Source organism: Nicotiana sylvestris, chromosome 10 (genome assembly GCF_000393655.2).
Source record: "Nicotiana sylvestris chromosome 10, ASM39365v2, whole genome shotgun sequence".
NCBI classification, from domain to species: domain Eukaryota; kingdom Viridiplantae; phylum Streptophyta; class Magnoliopsida; order Solanales; family Solanaceae; genus Nicotiana; species Nicotiana sylvestris.
This window is the reverse complement of record NC_091066.1, coordinates 75,329,191-75,351,782: the sequence shown is the minus strand read 5'-3', so window position 1 is coordinate 75,351,782 and position 22,592 is coordinate 75,329,191. Positions and strand designations below refer to the sequence as shown.

The window sequence follows — 22,592 nt, the reverse complement described above, 5'->3', positions numbered from 1 at the left end:
GCTTGCGTGGTTTATCGGTCTTCCTTATTTGATCGTATCAGGGAGCATCAGTATGATGACCCTCATTTGCTTGTCCTCAAGGACAAGGTTCAGCACGGTGATGCTAGAGATGCGACTATTGGTGATGATGGGGTGTTGAGGATGCAGGGTCGGATTTGTGTACCCAATGTCGATGGTCTTCGAAAGTTGATTCTAGAGAAGACCCATATTTCGCGGTATTCCATCCATCCGGGTGCCACGAAGATGTATCAGGATTTGAGACAACACTATTGGTGGAGGCAGATTAAGAAAGATATAGTTGGATTCGTAGATCGGTGTCTCAACTGTCAACAGGTAAAGTATGAGCACCAGAGACCGGGTGGGTTGCTTCAGCAAATAGAGATTTTAGAGTGGAAGTGGGAGCGGATCACCATGGACTTTGTAGTTGGGCTCCCATGGACCTTGAGGAAGTTCGATGCTATTTGGGTGATTGTGGATCGACAGACCAAGTCTGCTCATTTCATTCCTGTATGTACTACTTATTCTTCAGAGCGGTTGGTGGAGATTTATATCCGGGAGATTGTTCGTCTTCATGGTATTTTAGTGTCCATCATTTCAGATAGAGGTACTTAGTTCACATCACAGTTCGGAGGGCCGTTCAACATGAGTTGGGTACTCGGGTGGAGTTGAGTACATTATTTCACCCTTAGACGGACGGACAGTTCGAGCGCACTATTTAGATTCTTGAGGATATGCTCTGTGCTTACAACAACTGCTATCAGTCTAGAATTCAGATGACACTGTGTGAGGCTTTATATGGTAGATAGTATAGATCCCCGGTGGGTTGGTTTGAGGTGGGTGAGGCTAAACTATTGGGAACTGACTTGGTTCAGGATTCTTTAAAGAAGGTTAAGGTGATTCAGGATAGAATCCGCACAGCCCAGTCCAGACAGAAGAGTTATGCGGACCGAAAGGTTCGTGATGTTTCCTATATGGTTGGAGTGCGGGTTCTGCTTCGGGTTTCTCCTATGAAGGGCGTCATGACATTCGAGAAGAAAGGAAAGTTGAGTCTGAGATTTATTGGCCCTTTTAAAATATTGAGGCGTGTTGGAAAGGTTGCTTATGAGCTTGCCTTACCTCCCAGCTTGGTCAGAGTTCATCCGGTATTCCATGTTTCGATGCTCTGGAGGTATCACGATGATCTGTCGCACTTGTTGGATTTTAGTTCAATTCAGTTGGACAAGGATCTATCATATGTTGAGGAGCTAGTGGAAATATTGGACAAACAGTTTAGAAAGCTAAGGTCAAAGAAAATTGCATCAGTAAAGGTTTAGTGGCGGGGCCAACTAGTCGAGGAGGCGACCTGGGAGACCAAGTAGGATATGTGCAGTCGTTAGCCTTATCTTTTAACTACATCAGGTATGTCTCTATGCTCATTCGAGGATGAACAAATGTTTAAGTGAAGGATGATGTGAGGACCCGGCAGGTCGTCTTAAGAATTAATGCCCCGATCCCCCATTAACTGCTTTCCCCAAGTTAATTTCAGAGTTTTGGGACACTTAGTCCTTAAATAAGAGTTTAAGTGTTGGAAAGTTGTCCGTAGTCAGATTAGTGTGAAGGCGACCACGGAATGGGAATCTGATGGTTCTGTTAGCTCTATTGGGTGATTTCGGGCTTAGGGGCCTGTTTGGATTGTGTTTTGGAGGTCCGTAGCTAATTTAGGCTTGAAATGTCGAAAGTTGAATTTTTAAAGTTTCTGGTTCGATAGTGAGATTTTGATATGAAGGTCAGAATGGAATTTCGGAAGTTGGAGTAGCTCCGTAGTGTTTAATGTGACGTGTATACAAAATTTCGGGTCATTCAGACGAGGTTTGATAGACTTTTTTATCAAAAGCATATTTTTTAGAGTTTTTGGAATTCTTAGGCTTTAATCCGATGAAAAATAGGAGTTTTGATGTTGTTTTGAGCATTCCGAAGGTTAGAACAAGTTTGAGTGATGTTTTAGGATTCGTTCGCAGGGTTGGTTGAGGTCCCGGGGGACTCGGGTGTGTTTCGGATGCTCAACGGACCATTTTTGGACTTGGAAAAGCATCAGCTTTTTGCTGGTATGTGTTGCAGACTTTTATTCATCGCGATCACGTGGGGAGGATTGTGCTCGCGAAGGCTTAGGCGAGGTAGAGGGAATTTTAGCCCTTCATGTTCGCGTGAAAGGGAATGCGAATGCGTAGCTATGCGCAATGCTGAATCGCGAATGCGTGGGCTAGGCCACATTCGCATAGAAGAAATAAGGCAGCAGTGGTTTGTTAAGTGTTTCTCTACGTGGTCGCGTGGAGTCAACCACGATCTCATAGGTAGAGGGATCTAGAGCATTGCGTTCGCGGACGGGGTTTCGCGTTCGTGTAGAGTAAATCTGAGGCGTGTGGTTTTTGTTCTTCGTGATCGCGACTGGTCTTCCGCGATCTCGATTAAGGAATTAACTGGGCAGAACATAAAGTTCAAAATCGAGGGTTTTGAGTTCATATCACAAAATTGAATTGGGAGCTCGGTAGGAGACGAATTTTGGAGAGATTTTCGAAGGTAGTTTGCTGGTAATGATTCTTAACTCCTTTTTGCTTGTAACCCATTAATCTGAACATGAATTCATCATTTAATTTCGGATTGGAGATGAAAATTGGAAAATAGTTGGAAGAAAGTTCTTAGACCTAGAATTCAACTTTTGATTGGGAATTTGATCTTAGATTTGGATAATTTTGGTATGCATGATCTCGGGAGAGTGTGAGGATTCTGAAAATATAAATTTTACCTGATTCTGAAACGTGAGCACGAGGGGCGTTTTGCTTATTTTACCTAATTTCGCATATTAGCGTAGTATTTCTTTATAGAATTAGTTACTTGAAGTGTTATTTATATTATGCAATTGAATTGAATAGATTTGGGCCATTTGGAGTCGAGTAATCGTGGCAAGAGCGTGGTTTCGGGTTGATTTTGAGCCGGTTCGAGGTAAACGACTTGTCTAACCTTGTGTGGGGTACCTTCCCCTTAGGATTCGGTATATTTGATATTTGAAATGCCTTGTACGTGAGGTGATGAGTGCGTACTTGAGCTAATTGTTGAAAATCTAATTTTCTTTAAGTAATTTCAATTGTGTTCCTTTTCCTGTTTCATTTTACTTGCAATTTAAACTTGTTGTTAGCTTAGAAAAAGCATGTCTAATTGACTTAACTGTTTATTTGCTTAAATTGCCTTAATTGAATTATGTGAAGCATGTTAGTTTAGAATTACTTGTTGACTTGATACGAAATTGAGCTTAATTGAGTATTCTTGTGTTGCTGCTGTGTGTTTTACTTTGGGACTACGGGACGAAATCCCGGGAGATCCTGTACGTATTTATGATTTGAATTGAGGTGCGGGATACCGAGAGATCCTTGACACGTATATTGAGGATACCAAGAGATCCTCGGGATACCAAGAGATCCCTAGCATATATTGAGGATAGCGAGAGATCCTCGGGATTACAAGAGATCCCTAGCATATATTGAGGATACCGAGAGTTCCTCGGGATACCAAGAGATCCCAAGCATATATTGAGGACACCAAGAGATCCTCAGGACACCAAGAGATCCCTAGCATATATTGAGGGTACTAAGACATCCTCGGGATACTAAGAGATCCCCGGTCATTTCCTTGTGATTGTTTTTGGCCTATATTTCAGTTATTGAATTCCTTGTTTTCCTATATTAGATTCTTATCGTTAGGTTTCAACTGTAATACTTATTTTATACTATCATGTCTTATATTCTTTATTTTATCTTAGTAGGGCCCTGACCTTCCTCGTCACTACCCGATCGAGATTAGGCTTGGCACTTACTGAGTACTGCTATGGTATACTCATGCCCCTTCTGCACATGTTTTTCATGTGCAGATCCAGGTACTACGACTCAGTCCTATCACCCTTGAGGCGAGGCGGCTGCTTCAGCGACTTCAAGGTATATCTTCCGCGTCCGCAGACCGAGGAGTCCCTTTCTATTCTAGCTTTTAAACATTTGCCCTTCTGTATTTCTTTTCCTTGTTAGATATTCTGGAGTGATACTTAGCTTGTGATTCATAGGTTTCCGGGTCTTGGAGATATGTATTGGTTTCTGAGAGTTAAATATTGTGTATGCCGAACGACACTTTTAAACACTGTTTTATCACTCTTCATTCTGTTTTAATTTGTTTTTATTCTGCACTTTGGTTATCTTCCGCAATTTAGGCTTACCTAGTCGTAGAGGACTAGGTGCCGTCACGATGGTTCACGAAGGGCAAACCGGGGTCGTGACACCACCACTATCACAATCCCAAGATCCCACTATTGTTGATCTGTCCCCTCAGCATGCACCGGTTTTCACCCTTACCACCACTATCTCGGCACCTCAAACCAAATTTTCCAGGCTCCACCACCGAAAGCAACCGCATACCCTGCTCCGCTAACTACCCCTGTCTTTGTAGCCCCTCCGCGAGCTACCCTACATCGATCTTCTAGTGAGCCAGCATTCCAAGCACAATATAACCAATACTATGCCCCAGAGCCCATCTTCAAAGTCCTGGATCATTACTCCTACACTCCTCATTTTGAACTTTCTGTCGAAACTGAGAAGCCACCCAAAAACGTGGAGCAAGAGGAGATATTTAGGAAGGTAAAGAGCTTGGACCAGTCGCTGAGAAATATGCAAGGGTTAGGAGGCCAAGTTAGTGTGGCTTATAAGGATCTGTGCTTTTTTCCTGATGTCCAGCTACCTGCCGGATTTAAAATGCCCAAGTTTGACTTGTATGACGGGCTTGGAGACCCCGTGGCCCACTTAAGAGGATTTTGCAGCAAAATAAGGGGTGCTAGTGGGAAAAGTGAATTGTTGATGGCATATTTTAGTCAAAGGTTGAGTGGTGCAACGTTGGAGTGGTACACCCGCCAGGACAACGATAGGTGGTACACTTGGGATGACTTAGCCCAGGCTTTCGCTCGGCATTTCCAGTACAACATAGAAATTGTCCCAGATCGCCTACCATGACTAAGATAGAGAAAAATCCCAGTGAGAGTTTCAGGGAGTATGGTTTCCGGTGGAGAGAACAGGCGGCACGAGTCAACCCTCCAATGGAGGAAGATGAAATGGTGGAGTATTTTCTTCAGGCCTTGGAGCCTACTTACTTTGGTCATCTGATCTCGGCCATAGGTAAGTCTTTCAATGAAGTGGTGAATATTAGAGGGATGGTAGAGGAAGGACTCAAATTGAGCAGATCATGAGTTACTCTACCATCAAAGCAACTACACAAGCAATCCAGAATGGCACCGGGGGTGTGTTAGGGAAAAAGAAGAAAGAAGATGTTGCTATGGTTTTCTCAAGATCGTGGCATGGCCCAAGGGGTTCACCTCACCATTACACCTAGCCTCGACCCCAAACCTACACCCAAGCTCCATATAGTCCACCCCAACACTACTTCCCACCGCAAGACCCTCAATATTCAGTCAGACCATCCCAATACCATGTCCACCACACACAGTCATATGCTCAACCCCCTCCTTACCCGTAATGGTGTGCACCATATCCACAAAATCCTTATCCACCTCCACAAACATACCGAAACCCTACTGGACCAAGCTTTCGACCCAGTCCGGAGTATAGAAAGGAAAGGCAGCAGCGGAAGCAAACTTTCACCCTGCTTGGGAAGTCTTATGCCAGTTTGTTTCAGAGGTTGAGGCAGTTGGATGTTCAGAGGACAACTGAGTCAAAATTACTAAATCCCATTGTCACACCTCTTTTTTACACCCGAGAGGGGATATAAGGGAGTTTTTCCAATTAAAGTGACATTAATCGAAATGGGATTATTTTATTCAAATTCAGAGTCGCCACTTGGAATAGTTTATTTGGTATCCTAAGTCACCGGTTTATTTTAAATCCAAATTTGAGGAAATTTTGATTTTATTTAAATGTCTGCGAAACTAGAAATTCTAGATAAGGAATTCTGTTAACCTAGGAGAAGGTCCCGGGTTCCGTGGTCTTAGCAAGGTCGCTTAATCTATTAATAATTGGCCTATTATCTGATTTACTACACGTTTTAAACCTATTTTTCATTTTAACTTTATAATCGCTTTTGACTATTTATGGAATTATTCTGGAACAAGTTACAATTGTCGTACAGTTGTTGGTTTGATACACATTGCGAATCATGTCATGGGAACCATACCCACGATCTACAACATGTTTAATTTATTAAAGTTATTAAAAGTTGTGGCTGGGTCACATAAAAGTACCCCCGGATTTGGAAATTACGTATCATAACTACGTCACAGGAACCGTACCCGCAACTATGATAATTTTATTATAAACGTGACTAAAGCAAGCTACAAATGTTCAAAGTGTTTTCTACACTAGTTATGATATTAATGTGAGGGCCATAGATTATAGGATTCATTTGTGAATGACACGCTTCAATTTATTTTAAAAAGATTTGTACTCAATTAAAGTAAACTAACGGATGTTCTTATTTAAAACTAATTTGAACTTGATATAAAGCTATTAATTATATATATGTTCAGCCTTTAATCATTTTTTGACAAGGAAATTAGGCCAGCAGTAGCCCTTTAATTTTTTGGTCAGGAACCAATCGACGTTAAAGTTGTATTGGGCAAAGAATTTGGCCCAAAAATAAGGAACTCAAGGGCCCTTGCCAGGTCCAATTTTAAACCAAGGCTGGTTCACATTGAGCTAACGTTAGGCAGGCCTAGTCGCGAATGTTTACTAGCTGGGTCTATCTACCTTTACATTTTAGGCAAAACTTACATAATATACGCGTTTTTCACCAAAGGTTATAAATCGAATTACTTTTTGTGCAAGGAGAATCAGAGTACAATATCAGTTTTGAGAGTGTAATACGCATGATTTGCAAGACATAAAAAAGAATGTGTCTATACTGTTATTCCCAAGGGAAATTCATAAATAAGGGTCAAACTGATGGGCTTAACGCCCAGGTCCATTCGCCTGGGCCCAAACTTGCTCAGGTAATTCCCATATTGGGCCTTGTTGCAAGTCAGACCCAACTTGTGTTACATTCAAATAGTTTTGCGATAATAGGCTATGCTTATTACAAATAAATCATACTGCTATGAACCTAAACTAATAATCAAACATAATCAAATTTGAAACTAAAATATTCCAACAGTCCATTTACTACTGACAGTCCATATATTTACAATATGCTCCTAAATACAACTATGTGTCTTAAAAAAGAAAAATTTAAGGTAATGAGTAACCTTTTTCCTAACTTTGAGTCTTTTAGCTATTACAAAATCTTTCGAATCAACTTCAACTTACAAGAAATCAGCTATAGAGCTGTTTCTTGCTAGCTAGCATTTAATTCCAACTCTAAGGTTTCTTACTGCCCAACAGACCTTTGTTTCAGCTTAGACTTTCATGGATCTGACCATGTTAAAGGTTCGATTTAGAAAAATGGCTTCAAATATACGGACCTACTATATTATCAAACCAAACTCAAATAACCAATGCAAGAATGAGTAGAAAAAGCAATGTGATTCATGGATCTGACCATGTTAAAGGTTAGACTCACAAACCAACAATGCTTCAAACATATGGACATACTATACTACCTAACAAATGCAAAACAAAAAGTGTATACCAGCTGAAATAAATAAATGGTCAGTGTTGTTTTCAACACACATACAAGAAAACATATCCTCATGGTATAAGAAAGCTAGATGAACAAAAAGCCACATATTTCATAGAAAAACTTCAATGCTGTTGCATTTAGGTGGATAAATTATAACATGAAGCATAAACACACATCCTTGACAAAAAACAACTTGTATTTGTCTTTAACCTCAGATTTATAAACACTTAAGCATAGGATAAAATGTGTACCTAGTGGCTTAAAATTTGATTCCAAAGTGCTAAGTTAAAAACAGGTAGTTCAGCAGCCCAGGAAAAAAACAGTATATATCAACCATAACTTTAGTATCAACTCATAACTTAACTCCAAAAACCCAGAACTCAAAGAGAATTCCTCCCAAAGTAAAAAAGAAAAAGCTGGGACTGGATTTTTGTTTCAGAGAATTTTTCAGGTCTGTAGCTGATTAGTGTATGTGAGTGTAGGTATTCTTTTCTTTTTATAGTGTACACAAAGATAGCATCAAAAGAGAATATTCTAACCTAAAATCGGAAATGTCAGAATAGTACAACATCTTTGACAGCTGTATATCCTTTTTCCTACCCAATTTCAGCATATTTTTTACTAAGAGTGGGGCAACTGTCTAAATCTAGGACATTCTGATTTTTTGCCTTAATGTGAAACCCCTTTTTTTACCCTTTTAGTTGCCAGATATTTCAATTCTAAACAAATCTGATCCTATTGTGATTCTAGAATCTATTTAGGACTTTCTATAATCAACTAGATGATTAGGGTTTCTTAAACTTGCTTCAATTTTTAACCCTAAGGTATTTACATTCTATTTCTTAAATTAAACTAAAGTCTAAGTTTCTATTCTAAGGTTTAAACCTAATTGACAGATTTTAACCAACTAATCCTAAACGGATAGTGCATTTAACTTGTAATCAAACAACTATCAAAATCCAGAATGCTTATGCAAAGACATAGAAATCAAACTTAACTAGTTTCAATTAAACAGATTGAATCAAGCTAACTCTAAGCTAATTAGGAATCGGCTAAATAGGAAATCAATTAACTCTTAACATTAACCTAATCAACTTAACTAATCATTGAAACCATCTAAAAGAGAAACAAACACAAGAGGAAAAACAGAACAAATAATTTACCAAAAACTAAACATTAAACCTAATTAAATCTGAACCTAAGCAAATTGAATTTCTACTGATGAGATTTTAAACATGCTCCAGTTATTCTGATAAGATAGATGCCAGTAACCAAACTAACGGTCAAAAAGAAAAGAAAAAAATGAAAACCTAAATCATGCGTAAGAAAACTGAACATGCTAAAGGAAAAGAAACAAAAAATAAGCAGGAGAGTGAAAAGAATTACCTAAATTCATTTTAAAAGACCGGACCAGCTACGAATTTTGACCAAACTTTCACAAGGTAACATGAACTTGAACTAACATTAATCAACTGTTCAACAAGAACAGTCGACTAATGAAAGTTTGGGGTTCAAACAACCAAACATTGATCGAAAATCAGAAGAGGGGAAAAAGTTAGGGTTCATGGGATCTTAGATTTGAGATTCAAAGAAATTGGAGGGATTTTTTGGGAAATTGACTGTAGTTTAGGGTTTAGAGGGGTGTGAGGAGTATGAGGTGTGATTTTGGGGTTATTTGGGTGACTTAGGATTTTTGGGTTTCGGTTTCGGATCTAAGATTCGAATAGTTGAGTGAAGATTCGATGGAAATGGTTTGGATATTTGAAGAGGGGATGGGAAGGTGATTGTATGGTGTTAATTTGGAGTAGTTTGGAAAAGTTCCGCCGCCGTAAAATGATTTCTGGGCGGCGAAGATAGGCGGATCCGGTGATAGAGTATAAGGGCGGCTAGGGTTAAGTTTGTTTAGAGAAAGGAGATGGAAATGAAGGGGTGTATGTGGGGGAGAGTCTCCATTCAGACAGTTTTATATTAATTGGATATGGAGTTCCCAACTATTGGATCATCAGAGATCAACAGTTGGGATGGATCGTTACATGAAATGGGGTCGTTTTGGGGATGGACACTGGACCGGGTATGGAAGGGTTTTGGGCTTGGTCTTGGACGGATTGAGTATTAAAATTGGCCCAATTAATTCTCTTTTTTCCAAATTCTTTTCTTATTTCTTTTTCTTTAATTAAAATTCTAAATTAATCTAATTTGTAAAATTAAGCTAATTATCTAATTATAATGTTTATAAAAATTAGTTGATCCTAAATTAAAAACAGAAAATTACTAATCTAAAATTAAAAGCTAAAATGTAAAAATGAGCCAATTTTTTTGGTGATTTTCATTTTAATAAAGCAATTATCTAACTAATTAATCCTAAAATATGAACACAAAGTCTAATATGCAATGCGTGGTATTTTTGATATTTTTTGGGGCATTTTCATGATTTTAATAAAAATTAAACGTGCACAAAATGCAAACAATTAATAAAATCCTAAAAAATTGCACATAATTGGGAAAAATTCTATTTGTTTAATTTTATAGGAGTATTTTGAATAGGGCAAAAATCACATGCTCACAGTTGCCCCTCTTTGCTCGGAAACACGAAGGATTTTCGGGCAAAGATAAAATGAGCAATTATGAGCGATTTTTGCCCATTTGAAACTTTATGGGAAGCATTTTTTGGGAAAAGTCTGACCGAACCTTGCTTCGGAGGTTACCTACATATCATTGTCTATAAAGGAATCAGGTCAGTGTAGTTCTAGAAATTTTGGTAGCTGAGACTATCGAGAAACTGTGATTTCACTGTTGTTGTTGTTGTTTCTGCTTTTTGAGCTCATTATTACACCAAAATGAAAATTGAAAAACTAGCTAACTAAGCCTATCAGCTACGAGCTACAAGATTCCTATCTATAGACCTTCCAAAGCTTGATCTTGAGTCTTAGCTGGTTCTTCCTGCAGACTCTGATCTGAATCTTGATGTTCGTTAGCTGCAACTGCTGGTTAATTCTTCTTCAGCTTTTCGGATAAAGGCGGGACATGCAAAGCTTGTGACTTCAATCATATCTTGAGCAGTCCGCATCTTTTCTCCGCTTCGGCACTTAGAGTTCACTTCTTTTCTTTTTTTTTTCTTTTATTTGGATTGAGACTTCTTCTTCTGGTCATCTCAAACCTCGTGCCTTATGAAAAAAACCAGTTTAAGAACCAAAACAAATAAACAAACGAAATTTTTCTACCGTATTTTTTACTAGGAAAATTTCGTGAGTTATTGTAACAAAAATCTAAACTACTTCTTTATTGAAAGCAATAAAATCAGGATTGTGTATCCTTGAGAAAAAGAGATTAGGGAGTGGAGACCCTATATCTAAAAATGAAATCAAATGGGGATCAGAGGCCCTAAGTTAAAAAGACTACCAGGTTATGCTGGCATCAATTAGGGAGTGAGACCCTATGTTGGAAAAGGTTACCAGGTTATGTTGAAAAAATCACCGGGTTATGCCGAAAATGTCCTCTAGTTATGCCGGAAAAGTCATCGGGTTATGCCATAAAGGTCCTCGGGTTATGCTGGAAAGGTCCACATGTTATGCCGGGAAAGTCATCGGGTTATGCCGGAAAGGTCCACGAGTTATGCTGGGAAAGTCATCGGGTTATGCCGGAAAGGTCCACGGGTTATGTCGGGAAAGTCATCGGGTTATGCCGGAAAGGTCCACGGGTTATGCCGGCAAAGTCATCCGGTTATGCCGGAAAGGTCTACGGGTTATGCCGAAAAAGTCATCGGGTTATGCCGGAAAGGTCCTCGGGTTATGTCGGGGAACTCATCAGGTTATGCTGGAAAGGTCCACGGGTTATGCCGGAAAAGTCATTGGGTTATGCCAGAAAGGTCCATGGGTTATGCTGGGGAAGGTCATCGGGTTATGCCGGAAAGATCCTCGGGTTATGCCAGGGATCAACTAGGGAGTGGGACCCTATATTGGAAAGATTACCAAGTTATGCTGGCATCGACTAGGGAATGGGACCTAATGTTGGACAAGCGTAGCTAGAGATTGGAGACCCTATGCTACCATGGTTTTGAATTTTTCTTCTTCTTTCTCTTCATTTTACTTTAAGCATTTTATTTAGGAGAATGCATGAAGAGTTTGAAAGGGACTTCCCTTTTTGGGTTAACTTCTGCTGCAGGACCATTTTAGTCTCCGCGTACCTTGCTTTTATTGCACCTGCTTCTTGCGAGGTTGTTTTGGATTGTACATATTTTCCTATTTTCAAATCAATGAACAATTTGTCAGTTTGAAACGGTGGTTGGTTTTGTGGCCTTGATTGTTTCAATCACTTTATCTCAGCCCAGCTCTTTCAAAACAAAATCTCCATTGCTCGTTGACTCTCTAGAAATTGGTTTCATTTCTAAGCCTCGGGGAACTTGATTTTCCCCAAATTCCACCTAGTGATTAACCCATGTGGGGCTTGGCCTTTTTCCATCTTATTTTGCCTTTATGGGAATTTGACTTTGATTTTCTTTATTTTCAAGAGTTTTGACTCTGGAGCATCGGCCAACATGGTCAGTCGAGATCGACTTGATGCACCTGCTGAGGCTGAGTGCTTTTTCTTAAATTTTAGCTTTCTGTCAAACAAAACCCTGTAAAACCAATCTTGCCATCTTTTCTTTGTATTAGTTTCGGAGGAGAATTAGACCTAAAGGGATTCAAAGAAAAGTAAACAACAGACAGGATAATGAATTTTAAAAAGTGAAGTGTCCCTTTCGGGGAAAAGAAAGAAGGACTTATCTGGAGTGCATGCAGACTTCAATAGACATGACATGCTTCTTGGACTAGATACCCGATCTACGCAAACCATCCTGACTCTCATAAAACCATCATAACCCATACCTTAAAACCGAGAAACCTTGCCAGGACTCTATCAATGCCAATGGTTGTAAGGAATTCCTTTTTTGATCAGTGGCTCCCTTTGCGGGTTTTCACCAACCGACCTCTCTCATTTCTCTTCTCACCATCGCCTTATAGTGCTCTTTTTGAGTTTTCACTAACAAGACTCTCTCATTTTCAATTTCTCTGCTCACCATCGCCTTACGGTGCCCGTGTGGGTTTTCACCAATAAGACTCAATAATTTTATTTCTTTTGATTGTATCAGATCCAAGTAACCACATCTTTCAATCTTGAACATTTTTACGGATTGATCAGAAAGACTTGAATAGGATTTGGGGCAAAGAGAGTTTGGATTGAATTACAACTTTGGAACCTTTCGGGCGAACCATCGCCGAACCATTATAAAATCTTCCCTAGTTTCACTTTTGGGGGAATTTGGATTTTTGTTTTGGTGTGACTAAACCCCAGAGAGAGGCTGCCTACGTATCCTTTCGGAATCAAGTCGAACGTAGTTCAGGAAGACTTTATTTTTGATTTTCTTTTTGTTTTTGTTGCTTTGTTTTTTTTTTGACAAACATTTTCGGGTTCAAAGAGGGTAGTCAAATAAAGGTAACTGGCTCAAAGGATTTGCAAAGGGTTAACAGTGTTTGGGTAGTGAGAATGAAAGCCTTCGTCATCCCAATTGGAGAATATCTATACCGAAGAAGGGTTAAATGTATTACCTTTTGACCGTGTCCGTATTGACAGCTGTTTCAGGGTCATTTCCTTTGATGTCTCCCAAGTACAATGCCCCTTTTGGTAACACGAGTTTGGAGCGAACTTTCCTTATGCTTCCTTGTGATGTGGGAGAATACGTCTCAAAGCGAGTTGCCCCACTTCAAAGTTCCTAGGCCGCACTTTTTTGTTATAGGCGCAGGCCATTCTTTGTTGATACAACTGCCCGGGGCAAACTGAGGCCATCCGTTTTTCATCAATCAGGGTTAACTATTCTAGACGGGTTTTGACCCACTCATTATCCTCAATCTCAGTTTCAACGATGATTCGACGAGATGGAATTTAAACTTTTGCGAGTATTACAGCTTCAGTTCCATAAACTAATAGATAGGGTGTTGCTCCAACTGATGTGCGCACAGTTGTGCGATATCCCAACAATGCAAACAGAAACTTTTCTTGCCATTGTCTAGAACTTTGGATCATTTTCCTAAAAATCTTCTTGATGTTTTTGTTCATTGCTTCAACAGCACCATTAGCTTTAGGCCGATAAGAATTTCGATGTGTGATCTTAAATTGTTCACATACCTCCCCCATCAAATGACTATTCAAATTTGCAGCATTATTCGTAATGATAGTTTTAGGAATACCAAAATGACAGATAATGTTGGAATGCACAAAATCCACCACTGCTTTCTTGGTGACGGCTTTGAGAGTGACTGTCTCAACCCACAGTCAATGGCGACTAAAATTAATATGTGCCCATTTGAAGCTTTCGACTCGATTGGCCCAATAACATCCATACCCCAAGCAACGAACGACCACGGTGCTGACATAGGATGCAGTTCTGAAGGTAGTGTATGAATTAGATCACCGTGTACCTGACACTAATGACACTTTCGAACCAAACTGAATTAATCCTTTTCCATGGTCATCCAGTAATAACCTACTCGAAGGATTTTCTTTGCAAGGACGTATCCGTTCATATGAGGTCCGCATACTCCTGTGTGCACTTCATTCATGATTCTTCCGGCCTCTTGGGAATCCACATATCTTAAAAGGTTCATATCTGGAGTCCTTTTGTATAAGACTTCTCCGCTCAAGAAGAAACCCCTGGCGAGCCCTCTAATTGTTCTTTTTTGGTCTCCATTAGCTTACTCAGGATATTCCTTTGTTTTCAAAAATCTCTTGATATCATGATACCATGGTTGAACATCTGATTCCATATCAACTGCATTGGAATGACCATGTCTTTCTCGGATTTGGATTTCCAACAGGTCAATGTGGACATTGCCCGGATACAGCAGCATCGAGGCCAAAGTAGCTAGTGCATCGGCTAACTGATTGTGAAACCGAGGAATGTACCTGAACTCGACGGATTTGAATTTCTTGCTAAGATCTTCCACATGTTTCTTGTATGGAAGAAGCTTGATATCCCGAGTTTTCCATTCACCTTGAGCTTGTCGAATAATCAAGTCAGAATCTCCCATGATTAACAACTCTTCCACCTCCTGATCAATTGCCATGTTCATGCCCATAATGCAGGCCTCATACTCGGCAGTGTTGTTTGTGCAAAAAAAACAAAGTCGGGTTGTGGCTGGATAGTGCTGACCAGTGGGTGAAATCAAAATTTCCCCAATCCCGAGACCTTTTGCATTCATAGCTCCATCAAAGAATATTTCCCAAACATTTGTGTATTTTGGAATTACCTCAACTGAATTTACTTCCTTATCCGAAAAGTAAGTACTCAAAGGCTGATATTCATTATCAACAGGATTTTCAACTGGGTGATCCGCCAAGGCTTGAGCATTTATTGCCGTGCGGGTGACATAGACTATGTCAAACTCGGTGAGCAATATTTGCCATTTTGCTAACCTTCCTGTGGGTAACGACTTTTGGAATATGTACTTCAAAGGATCTAATATGGTGATGAGATAGGTGGTGTAGGCCAACAAGTAATGCCTAAGTTTCTGAGCGACCCAAGTTAGGGCGCAACAAGTTCTTTCCAACAAAGTGTATTTGGATTCATAACTAGTGAACTTCTTACTCAAATAGTATATGGCTTGTTCTTTCTTCCCAGTCATATCATGTTGCCCAAGAACACATCCGAAAGAGTTTTCTAGCACCGTCAAGTATAAGAACAAAGACCTTCCAGGCTCGGGTGGAACCAATACTGGCAGATTCGACAGATATTCTTTGATTTTGTCGAAATATTCCTGACACTCATCCGTCCATCTAATCGACGCATCTTTCTTCAACAACTTAAATATGGGCTCACACATGGAAGTCAACTGAGCAATGAAACTGCTAATGTGATTCAACCTACCCAGCAGACACATAACGTCTTTCTTGGTTCTTGGAGGAGGCAAATCCCGAATAGACTTTATCTTTGTTGGATTTAACTCGATGCCCCTCCGACTGACTAAAACCCCAAACGTTTCCCAGATGTTACTCCAAATGCACATTAGCTAGATTTAACTTCAAGTCATACTTATGCAGATGCTCAAAGAACTTTCTCAGATCCCGCACATGGTCATCCTGCATTCTTGATTTAATGATCATATCATCCACATACATCTCAATTTCCTCGTGCATCATGTCGTGAAATATGGAAGTCATAGCTCTCATGTAATTTGCCTCGGTGTTCTTTAAACCAAACGTCATGACCCTATAGCAGTAAGTACCCCAAGGTGTGGTGAAAGCCGCCTTTTCTACGTCTTTTTCATCCATCAAAACCTAATGATACCCAGCATAACAATCCACGAAAGACTATATTTCATGTTTGGCATAGTTGTCAACAAGGATGTGGACGTTTGGTAATGGAAAGTTGTCCTTGGGGCTTGCTTTGTTCAAATCCCGATAATCAACACACACTCGGGTTTTCCCATCTTTCTTTGGCATAGGGACCATGTTAGCCAACCATGTGGTGTATCGAACCACTCGGATCACGCCCAATTTCAAATGTTTGGTAACTTTCTCTTTAATCTTGTCACTAATGTCCATTTTCAACTTTCTCTACTTTTGTTGGACAGGGGGATAACTAGGGTAAGTTGGCGATTTGTGCACCACTAAATCAACACGCAGTCCTGGCATGTCATCATAGGACCAGGTAAACACGTCTTTGAATTCGAACAAGAGTTGGATCAATGCATCCCTAGTTCTTTCGTCAGTGTGAATGCTTATCATGGTTTCCTGGACCTCTTCCGAACTACCCAAATTAACTGGCTCAATTTCATTTAAGTTTGACTTAGGCTTATTCTCAAATTGTTCCAGTTCTCGGTTTATTTCCCTAAAAGCCTCATCTTTATCATATTCTGGTTCTTGATTCATTATTTCACAGTGAGACAGCGTGTTAGGATCTAGGCATAAAGTCCGCAAGCATGTCATGTTATTTAAGTCTGCATTATTAGAACTGAAAGAAGAAATAAGAAAAATAAGAAAAATCAGAAAGAATAAAGAGAGAGATTCATAGATGATGAAATATTGATTTTATTTCATTGAATTTGAAGATAAAAGGGTTTACATCGGAATTTAAAAGACAATAAACTAAAAACATTCGAGTTACACCCTGAAACAACTCGGAATGAAGAAAAGATGGCAAGACTGAACTACCGAGATTCCCACCTGACTGGGAATGGAGTAGCCTTCCAATTTTGAAGTTTGGCATTAGGCCCCATATACTTCACCTCAGTAGTGCTTGAGCCTTCACCTAGTTGGACCATGTGAGCCTCATATAACATTTGCCTCATCGCCCCACAGATATCCTCCATTTCTTTGGTCGTGAAGGTCTCATTTTCTTCCTCTATGTACCTTGGCTTGACAAACGTTTTGGAGAGATGCAGGACCGGATGAGGCAGGACCCACCCATTATTCTTACGTTCATTATCCCATGTTACTTTAGCTTCTGTGGCCTGGAAACCCACACCGAAGAATTTCTTACTGGCAGTCAAAGTTATAGGCTCTGTAATGCCTTGTAGAGATGCCCCGAGCTCTTTCCCGAGCTTGTAGCCATGTTTGATCATTTCACTGGCGACCATGATTGATGCGTTTGAAAATAAAAGTTGAGGACATGGGGTTACTTCCTCACATTGGTCCGTGACCACGATCTCAAAAGCTTGGTAGACTATGTGCTCACTACCTTCCCTAGCCTCCAAACATGGTACAGACGGGTCCTTGTAGATTGATTGCTCATCTTCTGTGTGGACCACAATTTCCTGGTTTTCATGTTCAAACTTAACCATTTGGTGGAGAGTAGATGGTACGGCCGCTGCCACATGAATCCAAGGCTTCCTAAGAGAAAATTGTAGGACGTGTCCATGTCCAAAACCTAAAATGTTACTTCAAAATCCACAGGGCCGATGGTTAAGATCAAATCAATCTCGTTGATTGTATCTCTCTTGATGCCATCAAAACCACGTACGCAAACATTATTGGGCCTAATTCTTTGAGTCCCAATTTCCATTCTCTGTAAGGTCAAGAGAGGGAAGATGTCAACCCCAGATCCGCCATCCAACATAACTCTTTTCACGTAGTATCCTTCACACTTAACGGTCAAATAAAGATCTTTGTTATGGGCAGCCCCTTCCGGAGACAAGTCATTTCGGTTGAATGAGATCCGGTTGACTTCAAAAAATCATTCCTCCATTCTTTCCAATTGCTCAACAGTAGTCTCGACCGGAGCATATGCCTTATTAAGGGTTTTTATCAGCACTTTCTGATGCCCATTCAAGCTTATCAGTAGAGACAAAAGTGAGACATGGGAGGGAGACTTCCGAGGTTGGTCAATTACATCGTAGTCCATGGCTTTCATCTTTCAGAAGAATTTTTCTGCCTCTTCAGCACTGACTGACCTTTTAATTGGAAAATGCTTCTGTTTGGTTTTGTTCAATTCCTCCAGATTGAGGTACTTCCTAGAAGGGTTTGTTTCATTCACTTCCCCCATGATTTCTTTTCCCTTATATGTCACTACTACTTTGTTGTAGTTCCAGGGGATGACAATAGGGTCCTTCATGGGCTTCTATGGTGCGCGTCTAATCACCACGGGCTTAGTCATCCTGAGTGAAATTACCGACCCCTGCACCACATAAGTCCCCTTTGGTACGTACATCTTTGGTATCGTAAGCATGACCTTATTTTGCTCAAACCTTTTGGGAGGAATCAACACAAACTATTCCTTTCTGGGGGCCTTGGGAACATAAAGAACGACATCTTTAGGAGGTACTGCCCATGTCTTGGTTTCCACAGCCTTTTCTATGCTTTAAAGAGTGGAGTTGCTCTTCTTCTCATCCTTAGTTTGTTTTGTTGCCGCTTTGGGCTTCTTTTCAACATCAGCAATGACAATGATAGCTTTCAAAGATGGGTCAAACTCTTTGTCCTCACAGATCATCCCAATAACTGGCTCGTTGTTATGAGCTGGTAATGGGCTGTTGGTTACATTGGGGACCTCTTCACCCCTCAACACTACCTGTTTTTGTTCTATTAGGTTTTTAACCGCCCTTTTGAGGGTCCAACAATCCTCAGTGTCGTGCCCTTCTGCCTCTGAATGATAAGCACATCGGGTACTGGGTCGGTAGGAGGGTGACTCTGGATTTTGCCTGTTTGGAGGTACGGGCTGCAATAAACCCAACTAGGCCAACTTTGGGAAGAGGCTTGAATATGATTCACCAATAGGTATGAAGTTAGTCTTTTTAGGGGGCTCACGGGCACGGGCATTATATGGAAAATTATTCTATGGGGGACGGGGATTATATGGAGCTTGGTGAGGAGAGTTATTTTTGGGAGGTGGAGCTCGGTTCTGGTTATACTGTTGTTGTGGCAGAGCGTATGGTTGGGCATTCATCACTGCATAAGGCTGAGGAGTCATGGGGTATGCTGCATCTTGGTGAGGGTAGTAATGTTGTGGGGTGTTTTAAGAGGAACCAAAGTAACCTCGAAGTTGATGAGGGTTTCTCAAACTTGAGGCCATCATTGCCACTTCTTCTTTCTTCTTTCGGTTTGCTGCGCCCCCTGACCCTCTATGGATTGCTTAAGAAGTAGCTCTTATAGCCGACTGGCTCAGGATGCGACCCGTTTTCAAACCATTATCTATCATTTCCCCAATCTTTATGGCTTCTGCAAATGGATTTCCTATAGCGGATATCATGTTCCGGAAGTAATCAGCCTCTTGGGCTTGCAGGAAGACATTGACCATTTCGGTCTCATCCATTGGTGGTTTCACCCTGGCAGCTTGTTCATGCCACTTAACGACGTACTCTCGGAAGCTCTCCGAAGACTTCTTCTTGAAATTAGACAAAGAGTTTCTATCTGTAGCTATGCCCACGTTGTACTGGAACTGTCTGACAAAGTCTCGGGCCAAGTCATCCCATATATGCCAGCGGGAGATGTCTTGGTCCATATACCATTCGGATGCAATTCCTACTAAACTCTCCCTGAATTAAGCCATTAGGAGCTCTTCTTTTCTGCCTGCAACCCTCAATTGATTGCATTACCTCTTTAGGTGAGCTATGGGGTCCCCATTTCCATCATACTTTTCAACCTTAGGAGTCATGAAATCGATGGGCAGATGAACATGCGGGAACATGCACAAGTCAGCATATGAGACACTCTTCTGGCCACTCATGCCTTGTATGTTATTGAGACTTTGTTCTATGCTATTCATTTTCCGAATGATCTCTTCTTGCTCTGGATTCTTTGCAGATTTCTCTTGTCCCGCGGTAAACTCAAACTGACATGGTTGAGGGTAGGAGTTTGTGGTGACATAAGCCATGTCCGATGGAAATGGTGGTATTTGGAAAGTAAGGATGACGGATCAAAGCTTGGCTTGGGCAATGTTGCTTATGCCGTGGCCGAGGTTGGTGGTGTGGTGAATATGTTAGAAGCCACTCCCAAAATCAGTGCTTGGGGGTGAACCTCAGAAGGCTTTCCGGCGAAATGGGCTGACATGATGGGGTATCCGAATGGGGTGTTTGAGTAATTTATAGGGATGTTGGAGGTTCCACTTGTTTTGGGGATCAGCTCAGGGAAACCAAGTATTACACTAGGTGGCTCTCTACCACTAGACCAAGCATCCCACAATTCCAACATGCGGACGCGCAGTGCACTGTTCTCTATAGTAGTCGTTGACTCTGACGTTGGGATAACCGACAACGGGCTGTCCTCTGGGATGGGAATTTTTGGTAGATGACTCTCTGACGACATTTCAACACTTCCTTGGATCTTGTAAAGTAGGGGTGCGAAGCCAGGTTATCACAAAACCAACCACCTTAAAAACAGAAAATAGTCTCAAAGCATACACAACAAACCGATTAGTTTGAGACAATTAACACATAGGGTATCGCACGTTGGGGAATGCAATGCACCTAAATAGCTAAATGTGTTTCTACATGTTTTGCAACGGTTGCGTGTCTCATTCCAACTTTTGTTTATCTCCCAGATCTTTGCATTTTCCTTTTCTTTTTGGCGCTTTTCATTATTTGCTCTCTTTTTTTTTTGCACTCTCTCTCTTACATTATTTTCTCTCTTATTCTTGTTTTCTCTGTTTTTCTTGTTTTCTCTTTTCGTCATTTTCACTCTTATATGAGTTATCTAAAATAATGACCAGATCCGATAAGGATTGCCTACGTATCACGACGCCGCGTGAATCAGATCATCACGTAGTTCAAGGGATAAATGTGAAATAAAATAAAAGAAATAAATAATTTTTGGGTTTTTCAAATTTTCATTAAAATAAAAACTTCTAATTTTTCTCTATTAAAAAGACTCCATCATACATACTTAAGAACTGGAAAACTAAAACAGACTCAAAACAGACTCTAAAAGGAAACTGAAATACAGACTCGAAAAAGAAAAATCAGGAATACATAAGTGCTTCCAAAACTACTCTAGGGGCCCGGGGGACATCAGTCGGTATCGCCACGGTCCTGCACGCAAGATCTCCTTGGAGACGATCCAGGTCATCCATTATTTGGCGAACAAAAGTGATCATTGCGGCGAAGAAAGTGGATCTAGTCATATCCTCACACTCATGGCATTTCATGATGATGTAGTTAGCAACTGCTCTAACCCTTTCTCTAATGATGCCTTTCTTTAGGAGTAGGTGTCCAATTTGTTGAGACCTAGCTTCCAGGACTTGGGTGTCATTATGGCTTTGCTCCTGCAACTGTTGCATGTCCTCTTCCAGTTTGGCCATTAATGTATAATAATGTTCCCTCTCTGCCTTGAAGTTCTTTGTTTGTTTAGCCATTTCATTCTCGAGGGTAGTTAGCTTCTTCTTTAGATTTGCGATCTCTATCATATTTTCCTTTTAATTGCTGAACAAACTCTGCCCGTCCTTCTGCGTTCTTCGCCAACTGTGCCCGGGCTCTTGCCAGACAACCTTCGGATTTTTCCAAATCAGCCCCATATTCACACACTTTCCGCCTAAGACCGTTTATAAGTCTTTCATCTGGTTGGCTTCTTCCCGGGTTTTCGGCAGTTATCTTCATTCTTCGAATCTGGGCTCAGAAGACTTCATTTTCTTGGGCCAACTTCTTCTTCTCACCCTCATCTGCAGCGGCTTGCAAACCACTATCAAATTTAAGATCCATGATTTTCTCTTGCAACTTGTTTATAGTGGCTCTATATTCATTTTTTTTGGTCAGCCAATCCCATTGTTTTGTGAAGCTTCAAATAATTCTTGGAGGTGGGGCCTCTTAGCTGGTCTCCCAAACTCAACACTCCTTTAATACCAAGCAAGGTAACAGGACGAGACTTCACCATTGGATAAATCATGCACTCGGGTGTTCGCTGTCAAGTATTGACACTCATTCTAGATCTGGCGAACCACTACTTCATGCAATTGGCCATCAGAGCGAATCTCAACTGCATGAATGCTAAGGTCTTCGTTCTTTGGGACTATTTGGCATCTTTCCAGCTGTCTCAAAACCGGGCATGGGGCATAAGGTTGGATACTTTTGAGACCCATTAAGAGGAAGTGATAATCGGTGGCAGGCATGTATATAATCTCATTAACAGGAAGCCAACCCAACGTCCATTCTATCTGATCTGCAGTTATGGAGCGGATGCAGGATATCCAATCTACAACCCCTTTTGGCATCTTGAACCCATTGACCCTTGTATCAAACTCCCCTATGCAGCTTTTCCCTGTAGATCCGTAATTCATATATTGAGGACGATGACAAAGATGCTCAATCATCCATATTTGTAGTAACAAATTGCCCCTTCGAAAAAATCTACCCCGGCTTTGTAAGCTGTGAGAGGTCGGAATATTTCTGATACTATCATAAGTGCGAGGGTGCTCTTGGCATTGGTAATCAAAGTATTAACGACTCTAGCTACCCGTAGATCAATATTCCCATCCTTCCTAGGAAACACTAGGAGAC

At 40.7% G+C, this 22,592-nt stretch overlaps 1 protein-coding gene across 1 annotated transcript; it reads right to left on the bottom strand.

Moving 5' to 3' along the window:
* Positions 1-14,366: 14,366 nt before the first annotated feature.
* On the bottom strand, positions 14,367-15,551 carry LOC138879543 (uncharacterized). The gene has a single exon (XM_070159160.1). The coding sequence runs from the start codon at positions 15,549-15,551 to the stop codon at positions 14,367-14,369; it is 1,185 nt and encodes a 394-aa protein (XP_070015261.1).
* Between the last annotated feature and the right edge of the window lie 7,041 nt (positions 15,552-22,592).

Coding starts and splice junctions, on each gene's coding strand:
- LOC138879543 (XM_070159160.1), bottom strand. CDS start 15,551: ATGTGTCTGCTGGGTAGGTTGAATCACATTAGCAGTTTCATTGCTCAG.